The 22,968-nt window shown below is 44.9% G+C and overlaps 1 protein-coding gene and 1 long non-coding RNA gene across 4 annotated transcripts in view; one reads left to right on the plus strand and one right to left on the minus strand.

Moving 5' to 3' along the window:
• Positions 1-274: 274 nt before the first annotated feature.
• On the minus strand, positions 275-6,715 carry LOC132518861 (uncharacterized). The gene is made up of 3 exons (XR_009539991.1): positions 6,415-6,715; positions 1,979-2,106; positions 275-371 (listed from the first exon to the last, which is right to left on the minus strand). It is a non-coding gene; the product is annotated as an uncharacterized LOC132518861 (long non-coding RNA).
• EGFLAM (EGF like, fibronectin type III and laminin G domains) overlaps positions 6,314-22,968 on the plus strand; it is a 171,125-nt gene continuing 154,470 nt past the window's right edge. For 2 of the 3 annotated variants that reach the window (XM_060146977.1, XM_060146978.1), the window contains exon 1: positions 6,315-6,617. In XM_060146977.1, coding sequence (XP_060002960.1) covers positions 6,521-6,617 — 97 coding nt within the window. In that variant the 5' untranslated portion in view covers positions 6,315-6,520. Of the gene's footprint in view, positions 6,618-22,968 lie in introns of all 3 variants that reach the window. The other variant, XM_060146979.1, reaches the window with a different exon arrangement.

Raw genomic sequence — 22,968 nt, forward strand, 5'->3', positions numbered from 1 at the left:
GGACCGGGGCACGAACCCGTGTCCCCTGCATCGGCAGGCGGACTCTCAACCACTGCGCCACCAGGGAAGCCCTGATCTTTCTTTATATCAACAATTAACTTAAAAACATGGATCTAAGCCATCCCTCCTATTTTTTTTGATTTTTCCTTTGAAGCTGTCCCATTCCTCTTTCCTTCCAGCAGCCCTGCTATCCTGACAGGCTACACGACTTCTTCTGTTGCTTAAACCTTTTCCTTTCACACCTCTCCTCCCTGGGGGCTGGGTACAAGCCAAGTCTCCTCTCACTCAGCTATTTTGCACCTCCTTGACACCTCCCACTTGGTGACATCAGACTGGATCTTCAGATCTCCCAGTCCTCTCCTCATTTCCTCCTTTAAGAAACATCAAAATACAGATATAACCAAACTCAGATGGAAAACTTGGCCTTTTGCTTCCTTCCACAGGTTTTCTCTTGGCATCAGAAAATCTGGGTTTTCTGGTTATTTAATGCACTGTCATTAAATAACCCCGAAACTGAGCCAGCATTCCTCTGCTTCCTACACCCACCTCCCCACACTGGTCTCCCCTGCCCCTCCTTTCTCACACCTCCCCATTTCCTCTGTCTGAATGGACTGGATATGGCCTGCTTGGAAACTGTGAATCTGCGTCCCGAGCCTTCTCAGAGGCTTTTGTCCTGCCGTCTTTCTTTCTTTCTTCCTTCCTTCCTTTCTTTCTTCCTTCCTTCCTTCCTTTCTTTCTTTCTTCCTTCCTTCCTTCCTTCCTTCCTTCCTTCTTTTCTTTTCTTTCTTTCTTTCTTTCTTTCTTTCTTTCTTTCTTTCTTTCTTTCTTTCTTTCTTTCTTTCTTTCTTTCTTTCTTTCCTTCTTCCTTCCTTCCTTTCTCTCTCTCTCTTTCCCCCCTTCTTTCTTTCTTTCTTTTAGCAAGACCCTGCTTTCCAACTTCAAAGTTTTTCTGAGAATAAACTTTTTGCAAGAGTTCTTGCTGTTTTTAAGTAGTGACATCTGTCTATCCTGGGAAAAATAAAGAGGTTCTTCCACGGATGCTGAGACTGTGAGCCCCAGGACTAGCGAAGACATCTTCTCATCCAACAGCGTCATTTGATAGAAGAGAAAAATAAGGTCTAAAGAGGTTGATTGAATCACTAATGTCCCATTGACTGTTCGCGACAGGGCTAGAGCCAGAGGGCAGGTCTCCTGACCTCTAGTCCACCGAGATTTTCTTGAGATTGTGTCATTTCACAAACAAGCCCTGCATTTTGAAGTTGCATGCCGGCTCTTGAAATAGATGCCCGATAGTATGCTGAGCAGTTGCCCGTGAGCAATGCGGGGCTCCCGCATTTTGCTGTGTTGTGTGTGGTTCACAGGTCACTGGAGACCCCAACATCGTCAATGTTTTGCAGGGTTCCCTGCATTTCCAGGAAGACGGTAGCTCCTGCTCTCTCTTTCTTACATTAAATCTGGCAGCACCAGACAGAATCACATGATCTGTGAGGTCTGCCTTTCATGCCCCCTCCTCCTTGAAGGGACTGCCTGTCTCAAACTTCTCTCCTTCTAAGATGTCTGGGGCCTGTATCTCTTCCCTTGGTTTCTCAGTCCCTACCATTCCTCCTGTCCCACCAGATACTCCACCTAGGCTGGATTCATACTTTCTTTTTAACCTCAACAAAGACATTCCTATGATTAAAAATATAAGTAGTAAAAACATCATCCCAGACCCCTCAGTCCCCTTCCCACACTCAGTTAACACTTGCACTCTGTTCTGCATCTTGCTTTGTCCACTTTGTCCACAAGTTTGGGAATACCAGGTGATATACCTTGGTAATTCCAGTTCTGTCCCTGGTGAATCCTATTATGTATATAAGCATGCTTTAAACACCCATGATGCTGAGTGCTGTATTTTATAGTATATGATTACATAACTTATTATTTGAAATACAGGGTCTTCCTCTCCCGACACACCAACAGCATGTTGCACTCTTACCTGGTGCTTCCTTTTCTCTGCTTTGTGTGCAACTGTCTTCTCTCAACAAAACTGTGGTCATCTTGAGCGCAGAAGAAAGACATTGTTGTCCTTTCTTTCCTGTGGTCATTCTGTTCTCAGCACAGAACCTTGCACATAATGGGATCACATCTTAATTAATGCTTGTTTCATACTGAGGAAGGAGAGTGTTTACACGTTTTGCTGATCTATTGTTATTTGTGTATTCTAATTAAAAGTGAATGGGAGGTTTGAACTCTCCTCATTCTTCTTCTTCAAAAATATATACATCTAGGGGCTTCCCTGGTGGCGCAGTGGTTGAGAGTCCGCCTGCCGATGCAGGGGACACGGGTTCGCGCCCCGGTCCGGGAAGATCCCACATGCCGCGAAGCGGCTGGGCCCCAAAAAAAAAAAAAATATATATACACACATCTAGAGATGAAGCATGAGGAGGGATTACTGGGGGTGCTGGTCATGCTCTAGTTCTTGGTATGGATGGTAGTTATACATGTGTGGTCACTTTGATATATCTCATCAATTGGCACAGTTCTTATTTGTATACTTTTCTTCATATGTTGTATGTCTATTAAAACATGTAATATGTATAATATATAGTTCTAGGTTGATAAGATACTGTGTTTGTGAGAGTTTGTGGAAATAGTCATGCTTGTGTATTGCTTGTGGGAGCGTAAATTGTATAATGCCCTTGGGAGGAAATTTGGCCAAACTATCATAATGAAAAGGTGCTTACCCTTTGTCTGGGCAATGGCTAGCCTAGAGATGTACCCTACAGTCTATTATAGCATGTGCAAACTGTTACACATTCAAGATCATTCACTTGTCTATAATAATGAAACTGGAAACAACAGAAGGAAGAACAAACAGATTGTTGTACATCCTACTATAAAATATTATTCAGCAGTTAGTAAAAGGGAGGCAGGTCTGTTACTGCTGATTTGGAAGCATCTTCGGGTTAAAAACTGTGTACAAGATGCTCCTGTTTGTGTTGCGTATGTGTATATACATCTGCTTGTATGTTCATAGACTATCTCTAGAAGGATACACAAGAAACTGATAATAGTCGTTGCTTCTGAGACAGGAAGGGGTAAAAGGAAACTTATTTTTCACTATACACTCTGCTTGATGCACATTTCAAATTTTATAAGTACATGTAACCTATTCAAAAAATTAATTAAATCCAAAGCTGCTTCTTTGCAGCTGACTTTTCTTCATTCTCATTTACGGACTTCCTAAACATTCTAGAATTGGTGAGTTTGCCTTTACTTTCTTCCAACAGCCTCCAAAACCATTCCATGGAGCAAAGATCATACATTTCTTCCACGATATTGAGCAAAGCAGGCAGGTCACTCTTCTGCTGGTGACCTTATTAACTGAATTTAGACCTCAAGTGAATTTGAACAGATTTTTGTTTTTTTTTTTAATGAAACATTCAAAGCCTCTTTACCCTCTTTAGTTCCTCTCCTCCCAGAAGGCAGGAAGAGAGTGAAAGACAAGTGTTCCATTTGTCTTTAATCAGATTTACAAGTGCCATAAACTGGCTGTCAAACTAGAAGAAGAGAAAACCTTGGGGGATGTGGTTTGACTAGCAAAGGAAGGGAATAAGTCGGGTCTAACATGTGCCCTAGATTTGTAACAAGTAGAGCTCAAGAAGTAAGGTTTTATCTCGATAGCCTGAGAATCCAGAGCGTTTGGAAGCCCTCAAAAGTAAAATATAACAATATAATCAAAGGTAATCCTTGCAAAGAAGAAACAAAGGGGCCTCTGAAGGAGCCAAGCCAGCTTCCAACTTGCCCATGGCCGTCTGCAGAAGATGGAAGGGAGCCCCGGGGCCAGGGATGAGGAGGTGGTATGGGTGCTTGCTGAGGATATCAGCAAGAAGGCTGAAACTCAAGCTTGCAAAATTCGCCATGGACAGTTTGTACAGGTCTTTGAAAAGGCACATTCAGAGCAAAAATGGCTTGGATTAGACGTTGCTGTTTCATTAGATAATAAAGAGAAAGCAAACCCTGAAACTTAGCGATGATTTCGTCCGGCCCCTTCATTTTGCCAAGATGCACTGTAGGCAGAGCCTACTATTAAACCCCCAGATCTCACGATTCTTGGTCCACTGCTGTGTCTGCTCTCCACCTGTCTTCTTAAAAGTCTGGACTCTGGAACCAGACCACCTGGACAGAGCTCTGGCTCTCAGGAGCTGCATGCTTTGGGGCAGGTTACCTAATTTTACATGCTTCAGTTTCCTCATCTGTCAGATGGGGATAATGCTGATAACAGTAAGTACCTGGTATGGTTGTTAGTGGGATTATAAAGCCCTTCAAAGAGGGTCGGGTACATGGGAGGTGTTGTGTCAATTCTAGCCATAATATTAATGGTTAGTATTACTTCCAATTTCTACAGCAGGGAGACTCATTTTTAAGTGGGAAAGACCACAACACCAACATGGGAGGTGTCTTCATGGTAATAGTTAACTTGGTTCCGGGTGCCACCTGAGGTCTGATATAAGAAATCCCTTTCTCGTAAAAAGAGCTATCCAACTTCTGGGCTGGTGGTAAGGTAGATGCCCTTTGTCACAGGTGGAGTTCAAGCCAAGGATGTAGAAGGCAGATTCCTGTGTAGAATGGAGGCGGGGCCTAGATGACCTCCAGGGGCTCTGATCTTAAGGGTCTAGGATTCTGCTACCTTTGAGGCTAGTAGCCTTGGGGACAGTCACATGGCCCGTCTCCTGGACATGGGTTTGTTATCAACTTGGAAGTGAAGAGCACAGTTTGTAAGACTTTTCTCCTCCAGCTCCGTGTAAAAGGACAAGCTCTGGTGTGACATCTAAGACTTCCAAAGACTCATGACTTTGAATTTCTTTATGGAGAGCTGCACACCCGAGGATGCCAACACAGAAGGGAACATATTCTTAGATCCGGCTCAGTACAAACCCTCTAGCCAGGGGGGATACTTCATTCCCAAAAGAGGAGTAGAAATCTTTGGGGGGTGGGGGGGAGGGAGATACATTGGTCAACATTCTTCCCTCCGGGTCCCCAAACCCAGGTTAACAATGAAGGGCCAGGACGCCAGGAGCCTCTGCCACGCTGCCAGGTGGGGCCGGGCCAGCACGAAGTCCCGCCGGCCAGCGACCTCGGCTCCCTCTGCGGGGTACTTCCTAGGGCCTTTGATGTTTCCCCAGGAACTGGCAAGGGTTGCGTTTCCCTCAAGGTTTATTCCCTCCTGGTTTATTTATTGTATCTGCCTTCTCGTCTCGCTGGCTTGAAGATCAGCACGCAGGTGTGCAACGGGACTTAAGTCCCCGGGTCTCCTCTACCAGCGCCACCTGGAAACCCGGCAACAGGCGCATTTTACTGAGTTCTCTGGCAGCAAATCCGGAGAGGAAGGGGTCTTTTTCGGGCCAGCTAGCCGATCTGGGAACCCTGGTCCCAGGATCAGTGGCCAGGACTCCCCGTCGGCCTCCAGCCCCAGCCCGGCCGGCGCGCGCCCCCTCCCAGCCGGGTCTTCTCGGTCTGCCAGGGGGCTCGAGCTCGCTTCCTTTCCCCCCGCAAAGCCAGGCTTAACCCAGAGCTTCATCTCCTCCCCTGGAGGGTCTCAAGTTGCCTTCCTCTGCCCGGAGGGCACCACACTTCCCCGTGCCGGGCCCTAATCTCCACCCGGCCTTTCCAACAGAGTGGCAGGCTTCAGCTCTCCATCTGCGCGCCTTAAATCCCATTTATCTTCTTAGCGCCTGTGTCCTGGCCGGCCCCGCCCCCTCTTCCTCCTACGCCCCCTCCCCCTCCCCCCTCCCCCCGCAAATCACAGACCCTCTCCTCCTCCCTCTGCTGTCCCCCTTACTCCTAGTGCGGTGGACCGGCTAGAGCAAGCTTTGGAGGTGTTGGGTAAAGTACCCGAGGAAGGTGGAAGCGACCTAGAGGGGCGCGGCCGGAGGAGAGTATACCAGGGGAGGGGGAGGCGCCGCAAGATTTCAGGCTCAGGACCAAGGCAGAGGGTCCTGGACTCGCAGTCACCTAAATCCTGCCCTGCGTCTCTAGCGGTTGAGGTCGGCCCCTCCTAGCGCCCCAATCTAGGTCACCAGCCGGGAAGGGCTGAGCTGGGGGTCGCTAGAGGGGTGATGCGCGGGTTCTCTGCCCTAGAGGTGGGCGAAGAGTAAATTGTCTCAGGGCCTGCCCCTCTCACTTCCACTAGATTGTAATTCCATCCCTGGGTCGGTCGAGCCTCCCTCCCTCTCTCCCGCGGCCAGCCAGTCCCTCCCCGTCGGCTTCCCCTCGCCGCCCCCATCCCCGCCCTCCCCCCCGCCCCGCCCGAAAAGCCCTGCTGCTCGAAGCCCGCTTCACTCCCGCACGCGGACCTCCCGGCTGCTGTCCTGCCTCCGTGGACTCCTCCGTGGTTCCTGGTCCAGCTCCCTCAGCCCTTCGCCTCCTCACCTCGGTCAGGGGATCCGCGGGGGCTGCGTCTCCCGACGTATCTCAGGAGACGCCCTTTTCCTGTGCGCCCAGGACTTGGTGAAACTTCTCAGGCGCCCGAGGTGAAATGGATTTAACCCAAGGCGTCTTGCTCCGGCTCTTGCTCCTGGCTTCCAGCCTCGGACCCGGCGCTGTGCCGCTCAGAGCAGCTCACAGAAAACCAGGTAATGCGCTCGGTGCTCCCGGGAGCATCACGTCCGGAGCGCCCAGGTCCCCGTCTCTAGCGAGGACCCAAAGCGGGCAACGCACCGCCTCTCTCACCCCTGACCAGCGTCACTTAACTGGGTTCTTCTCTGCCCAGAGCCGAGAAAAGACGCCAGCCTCGCCCTCCCCCTCCCAGGACAGGCGGTTCCAGGGATATTTGTTTGTTAAAAGAATGATCTATTTTCCAGACACAGTAGAGGTGGAGGGCTCTGTATTTGACCACAGAGAGCTGAGAGTTGGGGCAGCGATCACGCTGTCTCAATTACAAGGATTGCAACTGTGCAAGAAAAGTCAAACAGCTCCTCCTGTGTCTCTAAACAGCTTATTGAATTCATATTGTTCAGAGCCCAGCGATTTCCTGTTAAGTGTCTGAAGATTTGCCTGGTGTACCCTATGCCCATCTCCAGTCCTTCCCACGCACTATGTAGGGATGTGGGCTATGCTGTTAGGATCCTCTTCCACTCTGGGGCCGTTTTCTCAGAAAGGAGCACCCAACGGGTTAATTTTTACCGTGATTTGAGCTCCTGTCTTTGCTCTGCGATTTAAACAAAGATGTACAGCGTTGTGGGCTACTACAGTGAACTGCTGAGAACTCGAAACACACTAACTTGCATTTTCTCTAGTTACACAGGTAGAAAGTCTTACTGTGTTTTTGCCTCCTTTGGTTTGGCCTGTGTGGTGAGATTATTCAAAGTAGAACATTCTAAGCAAGAAAGTTCTAAACGCTGTTTCTCGGATAATGATTTTTATTCCTCTTTGCTGAGACTATATTTAGAATTCTGAAAAATCTGTTTTTTCTTAGTTTACTTTGCAAGCGGGGTTGTCTTATGGTAGTAATTACATCGTATGAACAATGGAAAACAATATAACTATTCGAATGCAGTCTGCAAAACTTTGCAGAAAGCACAGTTTGTCTTCACAAATAATGTTGCCGTTAGAAAGAGACAAACAGGGGAAATTTATCAGAGGGCAAAGAAAATAATGTTGGCAGGTTCCCATATGGCTGCTTAAATATTTTCGCTGCTCCAGGATCTCTCCACTTGGAAATATGACTTGTTGCCTTTCTGCTCTGGAAGATGCCTTCACTCTTCAAGCTGTATCTATTATCACCTGCGCCTTGCTACCTGCCTTGAAATTTATAATTGTTATTATCATCTGAAGCACACTTAAATTATGAGCTATTTTAGTCCCACTGGTCATTCACTTTGGAGAAAATAGCAGCAGTCCCAGGTGATATTATATTAAATTGTTTCTTTCCTACATGCACACAGACACACATCTTCAAGGATTTCAATGAAGGGCTTCTTTCTAACTTTCCTCCTTAAGATACCCACACGTGATCATCTGCGTTCTGTGGGTTTATTTACATAAAACCATCCCGTCACAATTTTTGAACAATGCATTGTTATACCTGTAGTTCTTAAGCGTGAGCAGTGTATGTAGTGTTCTTTTAAGGATAGATTTCAATTCGTTTAAGCAGAATTTTTTAAAAAAGTATTTCACAAAAGCCTGCTGTGTAAAAACTGCTCGTATGGTTCACCATATTTCCTTTCTTATTTTCTGTAGTTCCTCTCCTACAGATACTTCCTACCTGGTTCATCCAGGGTTTCATTCTGTTATTCATGCCATGAATATGCCATGTTGGTCTCTTTGGTTTTATTTGAAGCATAGATAGGGTTTTGATAGTGGAAACTCTACATTTTAAATATTTTAGCACATTAAATATATCAAATTTGAGGTAAAAGGAGTGTTTGGACTAGGTTCAGCCTAGGAGAGTTTTTCATTACTTTATAATTTTATCCAGACACTGGCTCTCAGGTTGGAAGGCTGCTCAGATTAAAATGACAGCTACTTCATAAACTTTGGGGGCAAATATCCTCCTGGGCTCATTTACAACCCTTGGAAAGATTAGTTTTTGATCCGGAGAATTGGTCCAGATTAAAGAGTGAATGTGCCCCACTTGGGCTCTGATGTGAACGGCCGCCAGCTGATTTATAATCTTCCCCAGACACCAGCAGATCTTGCTAGTATCCATACAGGAGTTTCTTTGTACCTTGTTTCCTCAATAGAAATTGATTTGTGTGCAGTGCTTTGAAGGTGGCATGGCTACCCCTAAGGTGTACTGCAACAGTCCTGTTTTATTTGGATGACCCTGTCTTTCTCCTCACCCTCCCTAAATCTCCCTTTGACAAGTTCGGCTTTGTTGGAGAAGTCTTGGATTCAAAATCCACCTGAAAATTTCCCATCCCCATCTACTTCTGGTGAGAAAAAACCAAGCAGCAGCTTCAATTATGAGTCTCATTTGGGTCCAGCATAGACAACTTTTCCCTCCACCAAGATAGCTACTCCTCTGTCACTGAGTGTTAATAAAGAAAGCTCTGCGTTTGCTGAGACTCACAAGAAAGAACAGTTCGCAAGTTAAGTCAAATTAAATGATAATGAGCATTAATTAATTGCTTTCTACACTGTCCTAAGAACTTGACACATACTGATTTATTTAATCAACCCAACAGGTCTGCGAGATGGGTATTATTATTACCCCTGTTTAACTGAAGAGGAAATTGTGGCTTAGAGAAATTAAATATCTCACCCAGGGTCACGCAACTAGTAAGAGCCTGGATGGGAATGCAGGCTCTGATACCCAGGAGCGGAAAGGAGTCCTTAGCTGCCCGGTTAGGAGAGGTGTGCAACCCCTCAGGGAGGGCGTCTTCCCCCTGGATGAATGGGGGGGGGGGCTCCCAAATTCGAATCACAGACCTGGCAGGAAGTGAAACACCCTATTGTACAGCTGGGCTGAGCATGACCAAGGGACTTGCCCAAGTTAATATCAGAAGCTCAGCTGGACTAGTACCCAGACCCCCTTGAGTGGTTTCCAGTTCTTCCCTTACCCAGAGTCTCACCAGGACATGCAGGGAGGACTGTTGTGCCTCTGATGTAGGGCAGGGGGGAGGGAAAAGGAAATCCAGACACATCTGCTGGGACCAGCATGTGTCAAGCCACGTGTGTTCCCACAGGCAGATTGCTAACTTAACGGTGTTAGCTTAACTCTCTGGCACAGAGAGAGGGGCTGGAGGGCTGCCTGAGGGCCCTGCCTTTCCTCTGCCTTTCCGGCTGCCTGAGGTCCCAGGGTCAGTGGGACAAGGTCAGGTCAGGGTTCAGAATTCAAGGTTTTCCCCTGGAGGACTGGAGATCCGCAGTCATTTTGCGGGGGGAGATGCAGGTCTGTAATCTTTTCCTTTCCACTTTTCCCTCAGTGTTTCTCTATCTGAAAAAGTGGATTAAAACAAAGATCCAGGGAAACTCAGAAAGAAAAAAAAAACAAAAGACTGGAGGGGCAGAGCAGAGTTAGCGCAAGAGCAATGTGCCTTGTCGGTTGCTGGTGCGCTGACATGCGCCTCTAGGTGGTTTCTGCTGCTACTAGTGTGAGGCTGAATGGCTAAAGGGTCAAGCAAAGGTCAGGGCTCATCCTCTTCTACCTCCCCCACCCACCCAGGATAACCTGAAATTCACAAGAGATTGGTTATGTCCTCACTCAAAGCTCTCACCCAAGTCCCTTTCCCAAAGCATGTAATCTGGGGGGGGCTCAGCTCTTCCGGATGTCACCCCTCCCTTTCCAACCAACCCTACTCCTCCACAAGGCTCATCCAGATTGTCTTGCTTCTTGATGAAAACTGGAGCGACAAACACCCTAAGAGGGATTATATATATTTCTCCCCAGCACCCAACTACTAGTGTCCAATGCAGTTCTGGCAGCATAGCAGAAATGTTTCCCTCTGATCCTTCCTTCCATCAGCCCTCCTACCCTCCCGTTTGTTTCCACATCATACCTCATCCCTATAAAGAAGCCCCTGCCTCTCCTTCTCTTTCTCTTTCCTTTGATCCTCTAAGAGGTAAAGGGACACAGAGAGGTCATGGTCAGGAGTAAATGTGTGTAACATGAGGCAGTACTTTTTTCTCAGAATTCTTTCTCATGGGAGAGTGACTTGACCAGAAAGGAATTGAGTGGTGTTTCGCTTTTTGGTTTTATTTTTGTTTTTGCTTTTTGTTGCTTCCCTGAGCCCAGGGCTTTAATAACCTTAGAATTCTTTGGGGAGTAGCTGTGCATCTGTTCACGGGTTACTGTAGCTCAAAAGTGGTCCAGTGAACCAGAGCTAGATTTCTGGAAAACAGGGACTCAGGTGTCTGAGGTGGAGGTGGGATCTCAACTCCTGCAGTGTTAGCCTCGGGAGCTCCTGTCTTCTCCTACCTGACCCACTAGGCAAGCAGGACTGTATTTCTCCCAGCGGACTACATGAGTGATGTGATAGCTTGATTGCAACAGAGAATCTTTTGAGCTGGTCAAGACCCTTGCCACTTGTTTTGGTCACAGCAAGTTGCAGGTATTAGAAGTGCACCTGCTATTTCAGGGATAAAAAAGGGAAAGGGTGAGGAGATGCTGCAGAGGCTAAATAGCAGTTTGTAGGAGAAACCCCCCCAAACCCATCTTTGATTGCATTGGTTGTGAACCGTCGTTCTGAAGAAGGACCCCAAAGTGTGCTTCAGCCTCCTGAAATGAGCTGGAAGACATTTGCTTCCTTGAAGAGTCCCGATCTCATGGGATGGGGGTCTGGGCCTGGGGGCAGAGAGAGACTCAGGTGAAAATCAAATCAAATTGCTGCCAGCAGAGGGCGCAGTTTCCAGAGCTGGCACAGAGCGGATCTCAGACTTCTGACCCAGGCGAGTCACCGCTGAACTTCTATGTGGATAAGAATTCTTGGAGTGCATCCCAGACATCTGCTTTTTTAAACAAGAACCTCAGGTCACTTGGTGCATGTGGTTCACAGTCCACACTTAGGGACGTGACGGAGGAGAACTTGGGCTCCTCGCATAGCCTCCCTGCCTCCACCCCAGGTACTCTCCGGTACCCCGACAGCCTCCACTTCGACAGCAAGCATCTGTATTCCAGCCAAAACAACCCCAGTGTTTAGATTCTCTGCCGGGTTTCCGAAGGTTGGATTCGGGACTTGAGGTCCTCTGGAGGCCCATGACGGACATCTCTTCTGGACAGGTCGTCCTTCTACTCACCCTCTTTCCCAGTAACCCCGTCATTGAGAGATGGCTGCACACGGCGGGACACCCTTCAGTAGCATCAACAAAGAAGCCAGGCTGTATATGACCAGCCCCTGCCCCTTATTTCCCCCAGGCCCATTCCACCCCCGCTCCCACGCAGCTCCTTCTTTCAGGCACGCTTCTCCTGGCCGAGCCGGAAGGCTTGGGTGAAAGCACAGACTCTGCTATTCGACAACTTTGGGTTCAAGTTCTGACACTTCTTTTTTATTATTATTATTAGTTCCTTGGTGACATAGGGCTACTTATATTAGCTCTGTAAACCTGGGTTTCCTTGTCTGTAAAAATAGGATAAGGAAAGAACCTACCATTTAAGGATTAAATGAGGTAATACATATACCAGGGCATTAAAAAAGGATTAGAAGCCTGAAGCTTGAAGGCAATGTTTATGAAGTTGGGATTGTTTACTCTGGAAGGGGGTGTGGGTGGGAGAAGAATGTGTGTATTTCCAGGCATCAGAATAATTAACATAGACACTTATGAGTTCATGTACTTTTTTTTTTTTTTTTCGCGGTACGTGGGCCTCTCACTGTTGTGGCCTCTCCCGTTGCGGAGCATAGGCTCCGGATGCGCAGACTCAGCGTCCATGGCTCACGGGCCCAGCCGTTCCGCGGCATGTGGGATCTTCCCGGACCGGGCCACGAACCCGTGTCCCCCGCATCTGCCAGGCGGACTCTCAACCACTGCGCCACCAGGGAAGCCCGAGTTCATGTACTTTTATCCTTTCTTGTACATGTTAATGTATGATTGATAGCATAATTCTAATTTTACTGAGTTGTACAAATTTTTAGATAAACTGACAAATCAGAAGGACTCTTTGGTCAACCACATGCCTTGATTTGGGGTTTGGAAATGTGGCTGTGAGGTTTGTGGTCTTGCTGGAGTAGATTCTTTTGAGAAACAGTATCCCCAAGGGTGGTGGACAATTTTTTCTGGTAATTGTCATGTGGAGGTTTTGTTCCTGAAAGAGAACCATCCAGGCTGACATGTGACTGGGAGTCTGTGAAAGTCTCCATGAAGCTAGAGAGCTAAGAAAGGGTCAGGGTCCGCTCATTAATCATCAGTTTGGAGTAATTTATGAGCCACTACCAGTGACATAGAAAGATAGAGACTGGGCTCCATTGGCTCTTCCTTTTCTTATTAATGATTCGTGCACTTCCAGAGCTGTAAAAAAAACCCCACTTACCCCAGATAACCCCACCAGCTTATTTTAAGAATCAAAGGAAATAAAGCAGACTAGTGCTTTGAAAGAACTGAAGTGTTACACAAAGATGGGATGTTACTAACTAATAATACTCACACTAATTATTATTACTTTAACCAACCAGACCCACCAAGGACACACTTTCTGAAGCTTTGATCTCTTTTCCAGTCTCTTCTTCCCCATCCCTGTAAAGACACTTGAAGATTCTTTCTCTGTCTGACTCTGCAAATCCTGAGCAATTTAAATCTTAACACTTGTGTTTGCTGACAGGGCACCCAAAATCCCGAATCAGATTTAATGCAGTGTTAATGCTATTTATTTCTCTTGATGCAACAAGTTGATATTAGCCAGTTAATGGTTTACATTGTGCAAAAGGAGTTGTATCAGCAGGCACTTTTCTGTAGCATCTGGGCAGTTGGAAACATAATACTTAAATACAACCTGAGTTTAAAGCCTTCCTTGGACAGATGGCTAATTTTATTGATCTAATCTTACACTTAGGAATAGGTCCCATGATCCTTTGCTGGTAATTCTTAGAGTGAGCAGAGACGTAAATAAACTGGATGAGGGCTGTGAATTAGACACTTGTTTGCTTGTAATTTATTTTTTAAATACTTCAGTATAAACAGTCATGGTGTGAATTACTTTAATCTCTACCCTAAGGGTGCTTAATTAACATTTGAAGTAATCCAGGATAGAAGGGACCGCTCTGGCATAAGAGTTTACATCTTTTTTAATGTCTTGGTGGCTGTGTCATACCAGTGGTTAAATATTTTGAATTCACCTCTGTGCTGGCCAGGAGGCTACACTCCAGGGCTGGTTCGTTACCACTTGAAGAACTTTACTATAATGTCTACTCTCAAAGGTGGCTGGGAAGATATTTCAAGTGATGCTATCAAAAATCCAGCCTAGAGGGTTTGTTAATTAGCACACACAAATTACATTAGAAATAATGTTTTCATTGGTGAAATATGTGATTGGCTAGAAAGATTGTACATGCCCCTCTATTTTTGCATGGACAGAGAGTAACAATTCAGGAAGCCCAAGAGTCAAGCTGCTTTGGCGTCGGGCCAGAGATCCATTCAATCCTGTGTCTTCCTCACTTAACAGTAGATTCCTTTGCCTCATCGGTCCGGATGATTTGTCGATCCTGCCGTTAGAACCCTGATGCATCTGCCTCAGCAAGGTGCTTGCAGCTGTAACAAACAACTCTAAATCTCAGTGGCTTGACATAAGATTTATTTTTCATTTACTCCGAGTCCAAAGTGATCGTTTCTTGTTGGGCAGCTCTCCTGGGCTGCCCTTCTCCAAAGGGTGACTTGAAAAACCTGAGTCACTCTGTCTTTAATACCTTCATCTTGTAATGCCACCATCTTTATTTTAATTAAAAAAATTTTTAATTTTTTTGTTTTTGGCTGCATTGGGTCTTTATTGCTGCACGCAGGCTTTCTCTAGTTGCAGCGAGCGGGGGCTACTCTTCATTGCGGTGCACGGGCTTCTCATTGCAGTGGCTTCTCTTGTCGTGGAGCACGGTCTCTAGGCACGCGGGCTTCAGTAGTTGCAGCATGTGGACTCAGTAGTTGCGGCACGCAGGCTCTGGGGCATGCAGGCTCAGTGGTTGTGGTGCACAGGCTTAGTTGCATGGGCTTAGATCTTCCCAGACCAGGGATCAAACCCATGTTCCCTGAATTGGCAGGCTGATTCTTAACCACTGAGCCACCAGGGAAGTTCCCACCATCTTTAAAATGGGCCTCCAAGGTCTCATGGAAGGTAAAAAGAAAGAAGGCTTGTGTGGGAGATGTTTATGTGTCGGGCCAGAATGCGGTCACAGGGCCTCAACCTAACTGCAAGGAGGTCGGGAAATGTAGTTCAGCCGTGTACACAGCAAGACAAGGACCAGACATGGCGGATTGTCTCTCATGCAGTGCTTTGGAGTTCCTAAAAGAACAAACAGGGATGTTACAAGAGTCAGTTATTTGAGAATTTTCGCAACTTCCTGCCCATCCATTTTTCGTATATGTGGCAGAATTTGGCCTAGAATTTGCTTTCATTGTAGTGTACAACGTGGCTGAAAAGCAGATAGTTACCGCCTATCTTAACTTGCTGGAGGCTACCATGATGTAATAAAAGATCCTAAAAACCAGGCAGCCAAATTGACTTACATCAGTTTGCAGTAGGGTCCAAAAATAGGTATATGTTTACGTGACTACATGCTGTTTGTTGCTACATATTTCCTACATTTTACAAAAAGTAAAATAAATCCCTTTTAAAAGGTAAAATAACTACTCAGTGGGTTAGAGTGAATTTCTAAGGAACGTCAACTAGAACTTCAGTTTTTACCAGTTTTCTAGAAGTTCCTTCTATTTGTATCCCATAACAAAAAGGAGTATTCGTGGTAGAATAATTTATTCAGTGAGAGATGCATCTTACAATATAAAAATCATTTTTTAGTCACCACAGCCTGCTTTGATGGGGATGAAGATGATCCCCCCAAAATAAATTGATATGTTTTGTTGAACCACTGCACTTTTCAAAGCACTTTTAGAGAAATGATCTCGTTTGATCTTGTAACCCTTGCCCCACTGGGAAGTCAAGAGCTGATGACTTAGCAAAGAGGAAACAGGCACAGCCAGGACATGAACCCAGGTTGTCAACCCGTAACCCCTGACGCTTCCCATCAATCCAGAGATTTTCTTGCAGCTGATGGATAAGAGCATGATCGCTGTGATGGCCCGGAGTCTAGCTCTGCAGCCAGGAGGGACCTTGCCAACAAGACTCACCCACGTTTTACTTGCAGAGGCTCCATGCCTGTCACAGGACACTCTGTAGAATGAACTGGTACTGCTTTCAGTCATATTCCTGATTGGTTGGTGTGTGTTTTGCAGAATACGTGATGACTGAGGGGCTGTTTGCAAATGAGAAGCAGCTGTAGTGGCTGGAGGATCGCTCCAGAATCCTCCCAGTGTCTCCTATAGAAGATCCTTTTGGGGTCGCAGGGACACCCAGGATACTCAGCCTGGCTTTGTTGTTCCTCCCAGCTTCCCATTCCTCCACTATTTAGCCATCTTCTTTAGTGGAAATAATATTTGCTACACCTTCAATGGGAGTATTTCAAGGTTTATCATTCAAGTCTCAAGGCTTTGTGGTAGTTTCTTCAGCATCTTTTTGATGTTCTAGGAGTTCCTAATGGCTGTAGTTAAACAAGTAAATCATTAGGTTGGAAAAAGAGGCCTTCCTTTGATAGCTATTTTAGAGTAATTGATGGGCTTTGGCCACAACCTACACACCTAACACACATCCCTGAAGCTTGGAGGAGTTGTAACAAGAATCCAATCAAACAGACATGGGTTTGAATCCTAGTTTTAAAATTGATGGTTGCCTGATTCCAGACAGAGTATTTAATCTCTTTATACCTTAGATTTCTACCTACCACAAGGGTTTTATCTGATGAATCAGTGAAATAATATGATGACTGGAAATGCAGCTAGGAAAGTACTTAAACATTTGGTACATAACGGGCACTCCAAAGTTAGTCCATATTAACTAGGTTCTTTTTGATTTATAGAGTTTATGTAGTGGTAGAGATGGTAGTTTTCCCGTATTTGATATAACCACAAATATTGACAACATTGACACAAATGTATAATTGAGCTTAGGCTCCCATGAAAATGGAATTGAAAGGAATTTCATTTCCTTAATCTCATATTATAGATTCTTCAAGTTTATATCATCAAATGATGACTTTTGGTGTCTAGATCAGTCATAAAGTTCATTTTCTTGATAAAAGATCTGGAACCAGCATATAGTTTAATAAAAATAGCTCACATCCTTTTTGGCCTTTGTATAAAACCAAGAAGAAAGATCCTGTATCAAGATTCTATATAGCTACTATAGTAGCGATAGATTTTCATGTATCAGCTATATGGTTCTGCACCCCAAAAGAGGTTATTTGCAGTTGGAATATAGAGAAAATTTTCCTTAGCTACCTTCTTTACTGTGGTATTAGATAACAAGTATAAAAGATGCTATTGCTATGATATCTGCTCTCTCCCCATTTTGAGTCAGCCATACTCTCTGCTAGAATACTCTTTCTAAAATGCAGTTCGAATCCTGTCCCTCTTGGGTTTAATATTCCTTTCTGGCTCTCTACTGCCTTCTGAATTCTAAAGCTGAGCATCCCAGGTCTATTGGAGTATGGCCTCCACTTCCTTTTCCTGTCTTCTCACTGAATACATAATCTGTATTCCAACCAAGCTCGATTATTTGCTCTTCCACAGTCCTCCTCTTTGCTTCACAGTGGTGGACCTGTCCAGTTGATCCATCCCCTTGGAACATCCTTCCCTCATCTCTGCCCAAGGAAATGCAGTGACCCTTCCAAGCATGGCTCAGTGCCGTTCTGTGAGGTCTTCACGTACCCTCCCAGCCAGAAGCCCTTACGCTTTTCTTCCATTTTGTCTTGTATTATGTTTTTGATGTACTGACCCATGCCTTGTCTTAGATTTGTAACTTGTGAAGGAAAGCCCTATGATGTCTTCACCTGTATGTCCCCTCCAGTGCCTGCTGGAGTGTCTTGCATTCAGCTTGTCTTTCCCAGACAGCTATGCAGTGGAAAACGATGGCCTCGTTTGGGGCAAATACTTTTTAACGTGGTGTGATTAATTTGATCGTGTTCCCAGCTCCCAAATTCACTTCCTTCCTCCCTCATGATACAGAAAAGGTGTCATTTCTCTGTGCCAACATTTCTTCTCAACCTGAGAAGACATTTGAAAACCCATACTGCAGTGTGATTTAGAGAAGGAAATGGCCCAGGAGTCAGTCTGTAGCAGTATATAATTTAAATCCTACCTCCATGCTGCCAGGGGCTATTGGAATTGTGGGTTTTTAAGGAGCATCTGATCAAGTCTACACTGTGAAATATGTCATTTTCAATACTCAGAGAAGAGGTAGAGTTTGAAGTAACATGTGGGGCTGCCTTAGACCTGCTTTTTATCATGTTTTGGAAGGTTAAGAAGCAAAGGCAATAATGCTGTTTACTCATACATCAAAAGATAGCGGGGGAGGACGAGTTAAAACAGTCCAGTGTTCAGTTCCCCTCCTTCTTCCAGTTGTCTTTGAAAGCAAAGGAACATGAGATATGTGTGGGAATGGCATTGGCGGTATGATAGAAAACGTCAGGTTGCAGGGGAAGGGATAAAGCCAGTCCATCTCTCATAACGAGATCTGACTGTGAGGTTGGGAGGAAAACAGTACTCAACAGTCTTCTTCAGTTTTATTGTGCTGACCCTGGCTTACTTACGAAGATCAATTCTTTAATCCCTGGAAAGTAAAGCAGCCAAAAGATAGAGTGTTTGCAAAGGTTCTTCTGGTCTTTGTTTTGTAAGGACTGTCATACCTGATAAAATGTATGCTCCTGGGAGGCCCAATTGAAAGCAACCAATTGATTGACCCATTCACCAATTAATTTCTTGATATATACATACACATACATATATATATGTATGAAAAATAAACTGCATTGTAGTAGAATTAAAAATGAACAAAGTAAATGATATGATGCTGAAGCATTTAAGGGGAATTAATGTCTGAAATTTACTTTGAAATACATCAAAAATCAGATTCACTGATGGAGACAGGGATAGATTGTTGACATATGTGTGATAAAAGAAGTATAGTAAAATGTTTACGGTAGCATCCATGTGGTGATTATACACATGTTCATTCTAAAACTCTTTCACTTTTCTGTAGTGTTTGATTATTTTCATAATAAAGTGATGGAAAAGATGAACTAAGTATTAAGGAAACAAATGAAATGACTACAAAGTTTTTCCCACACAGAGTGAGGGTCCAACATGCTCTGCTCTGCACCCAGATAACGATGGGTTTTCTACTTTCGTCCTGCTCTTCCCTCCACATTTCCTCTCTGCTCTTCTCTGCCCTGCTCCTTGCTGCCCGGGGCTGGCCTTACTGCATCACTCAGGCTGCTTTGCCCTTTGGCTTTTTTGGGTTCAGCTAACGAGAGGCACCGGAAGGAGATCAGAGGAGAGCAGCAGAGAGACCCTGGTGTACGTCTTGCCTGATTCCACCCTGCTTTGGTACTGCTTTCCTGGCAGCAGTTGTATTTCTTTAAAACTGCATCTCCTGGCTGTCCTTGGCTTCCAACTCTGGCTGGCGCCAGGAGCAGTATTTTCTCCTCTTGTACTTTCTGCCCTGGGTACCGGCAGCATTTCACTGCTGCTGGTCTCTGGGTGTATCCACAGCCCTAGTTTTTTCTCAGAGCTGTTCATACCTCTGTAAGATATCTTTTAATTACAATCTTTTTAGATTAAGTAAATTCTTCTTCCTGCTGGGACCCTAATTGCTACCTTTGGTACCACTGCTTTGTGATAATATGCTCTGTTTCTACTATTTTCCTCCTTAGGTGTAACCATGAGGTTTTGATTTGTGTTTAGCTTGCCTTCAGAACTCTCTGAGGATCAGGTCTGATTTAGCTTAAGGATGCCTGCTGTAAATTCATGAAGTAACTGCAAGAGCAATAGAAACCTTGATCTTTTGAGAATGAGCTTGTCCTCTGGGCCCCAAATCTGCTGGCTTCTTGGCTAAGAGCACATTGAGATTGACCTATTCATTGCTGTGTGGTATTGAGAAATGATTGCAGTGATGTCCAGGGTTCCTAATAGAAATTCTAGGAACTCAGAGGTTTCTGGAACACATATGAAATGAATGGAAGATAATTCTTCATCTCTTGAGAAAGCCCCCTGAACCCAAATTAACCTCTTACAACTCCAGGGAATTTGACCTAAAGGGGAAGACCACAGCGAGCTTGGACTTTCTCCCACTTCTGTTAGGTTTGTTGCTAGTTTTTATGATGATGATATTTTTTTCAACTCTGTTCTGATTTCTTGGCTATAAATATCTTGTACCTGATATTCTACAGATCAATGCTTATTATTCAAACTTTAAAGAATTAATTAGGCAACACCTATTGTCTTCCTTTGGATTTCCCAGGAACAGACCATAGGATAAAGATTTGAATTAAAATAAGTTATATGAAAGGTGAAACAAAACAAAACAGAACAAAAAAAAAGAGTGGGAAAGTGAGACAGGGAGTCCACTGAAAAGGCAGTCAATGAAGGTTTTCTCATCAAGTGGGTTAACACTGTGATGATTAGAGCTTATACTCATGGGAGAAACTCTAGAAAATGGTAGAGAACACATAGCACAGAGTTTTCCTACCTGAGGGGTGAGAGAGCTGGGGTATTTACATCAATTCCATCTGTCACCAGGGGAGGGCTGCTTCGGGGATGGGTGTTAATTTCCTGACACTTCTGGCCTTGCCAGGCTTATAGGTAGAGCAGTTTTCTATGTCTTCTGAGAAAATTCTTAGGCCAAAAGGTGCAAAGATTGGTAGCTAGAAGTGGGTTGGCCAGCTCTGAAGTGGTGAAGCCTGAGGGATTATGGTGGGTACTAACAGTTCTTCTACACCCATAATTGACGAATTATATTTGGAAACTCAAGACTGAATGTCATTTACCATTTTGATGGACAACCTTGCTCCCTCCCCTGCCCCCACAAGGAGTTTATATATTATGAGAAGAAGGGGAAAGATGTTTGGATATTCCAAGGAATTCGAGTTCTTAGTCTCAACCTATATCAAGATTTTCAGGGGAAAAAATTTATATTGCAGTACAAAATGGACTTTTGATTAAACCAGCACTCCAGTTGGAGATATTCAGGAAGGGTGACTGTTTGGGTTTTAGATTCAAGTACTACCGTCACCACCAACCACCCTCTACCCCCCCCAGTTAAAAGCTTTATTCATTTGTGCTAATTGAGAAGGCCAGCAGAAATTGGAGTCTTCATTGCTTATGGTTATGCTCTGTTATTTAGAACTTGAGTTTAGGTTGTTGATTGTTACAGTGGGGAAGAACCCACATTTACATTTAAAGGCATGCCTTGTGCCTTCACAAAGCAGTAATGACAGCTAACATTTATATAGTACTTGCTATGTGCCAAGCACTGGTAACAGCACAGTCTCCTAAGGCTGGCATCATAGAATCCAAAAATTTTAGCACTAGAAGGGACCTTAGGGGTAGCTGTCTAAACCTATATGGCTTAGTGAAGGTAAGTCACTTGCCTGGGGTCATGCATCTTGTTAGTAGCAATATCAGCACCAGGACCCAAGCCTTCTGACCCCTGACCTAGTGCTCTGTCTACTAGACCCACCACCCCTATGACCATGGGGTAGGTAAAGACTCATGTTCTATTTTCATTGACTATCTCTTTCTTTTTGAACTTGGTCTTGCTTGTATGTTTAGAGGTAATGAACCCTTAGCCCAGGCTTCTGTGACAATGCCATGCCTGGAGAAACAAATGATCTATGAAAAGGCAGCCCAAGCTAACTTCTCAGCTCAGCTCCTTGTTTGCTCCAAAATACAGGGTCTGTGAGAAGCACCATCTTCTAAGCCACAGAGACCCACAGATAGACAGACAGTGGTATTAGGGCAGAGAAAAGAGTACATTTGTATAGGATCAAAATTCCCGTCTGAAATTATTTCCACAGCATGATTTTAAGTGAATCCTTCTAAGAGGCACCGTTGAAGGGGAAATTGAGGGGAAATTTGTGTCATAAGACAGTGTCAGTGGCTTAGTTAATCACTTGGCTTGCTTCTCATTGTTGGGGATAACCTTGAGGAATTAATCCACTATGGCAAAGTTCCAGGACATTTTTAAAAAACACAATTAGAGTCATTCTTTGTCAAGACTGACTTGTACAGAGTTGATCCTTTAGAGCTGAGGTTAGCAAACTTTTTCTGAAAAGGGCCAGATAATGAATATGTTATTTATTTCATTTGTATTTATTGGGTCTGTATTGCAACTACTCAGCTCTGCCATTGTAAAGCAAAAATAGCCAAGGGCAATATGTAAATAAATTTACATATGTTTCAATAAGGCTGTTTCAATACAACTTTATTTACAAAACAGGCAGAGGGCCACATTTTGCCAGAACCCAAGTCAGCCAAAGCCTTGAGATGGTGCACGTCACCAGGCCTGCTGCTTTCTTTTGTTTGCTGCCTCTATGGTGTCTGTATTCATTATTAACATTATTGATAACCTTTTTTTTTCCTGATGAAAGTTTCTTGTGTCCTGGCAAATAGCTTGATTCAATTCCCAAACACAACAAAGATGGGGGTGTTACAGCAAGTCCAGGGGAGTTAGCCTTAGACAGATGTGAGGTCATCCCTCAAGCTCTCCATTTGATATAGGTAATGGGCCATATATGACTGTGTCCAAAATACACACACATAGAAAGCATTGTAGACTTGAGCCATATCTTAGAACCCCCATTCTGCTCATATTTTAAAGTAATGACAATAACTCTGTCTTAAAGGAAAAATAAGGGAGTTCCCTGGCGGTCCAGTGGTTAAGACTCCTCGCTTCCACCGCAAGGGGTACTGGTTCGATCCCTGGTCAGGGAACTAAGATTCCCACATGCCTCGAAGTTGTTATCAAGAGTAACTATTCTCAGGGCTTCCCTGGTGGCGCAGTGGTTGGGAGTCCGCCTGCCGGTGCAGGGGGCGTGGGTTCGTGCCCTGGTCCGGGAGGGTCCCGCGTGCCGCGGAGCGGCTGGGCCCGTGGGCCGTGGCCGCTGGGCCTGCGCATCTGGAGCCTGTGCTCCGCGGCGGGAGAGGCCACAACGGTGGGAGGCCCAAGTACCTCAAAAAAAAAAAAAAAAAAAGAGTAACTATTCTCATATAATTATGGTAGAAACTCTCCTATCCGCTCCAATTTGGATTGGTCAGTTAATTGGAAGAGTCAGTTAAGGGGACAATTTAAATATAGATACATTTTATTTTCAGTTGAGAGATAGTAGTGGGAGATTTATTTGACAATGCTTGGATGTAAGGATAATGCTGCTGCTGCTTTTTTTTTTTTTTTTTTTTAACATGGGCCCACTGATTGGAGTTCTTAGTCATGCAGCAATAGGGCATTATCTGAGTATA

The sequence above is a fragment of the Lagenorhynchus albirostris genome, chromosome 3 (assembly GCF_949774975.1).
Source record: "Lagenorhynchus albirostris chromosome 3, mLagAlb1.1, whole genome shotgun sequence".
In the NCBI taxonomy this organism is placed as follows: Eukaryota; Metazoa; Chordata; class Mammalia; order Artiodactyla; family Delphinidae; genus Lagenorhynchus; species Lagenorhynchus albirostris.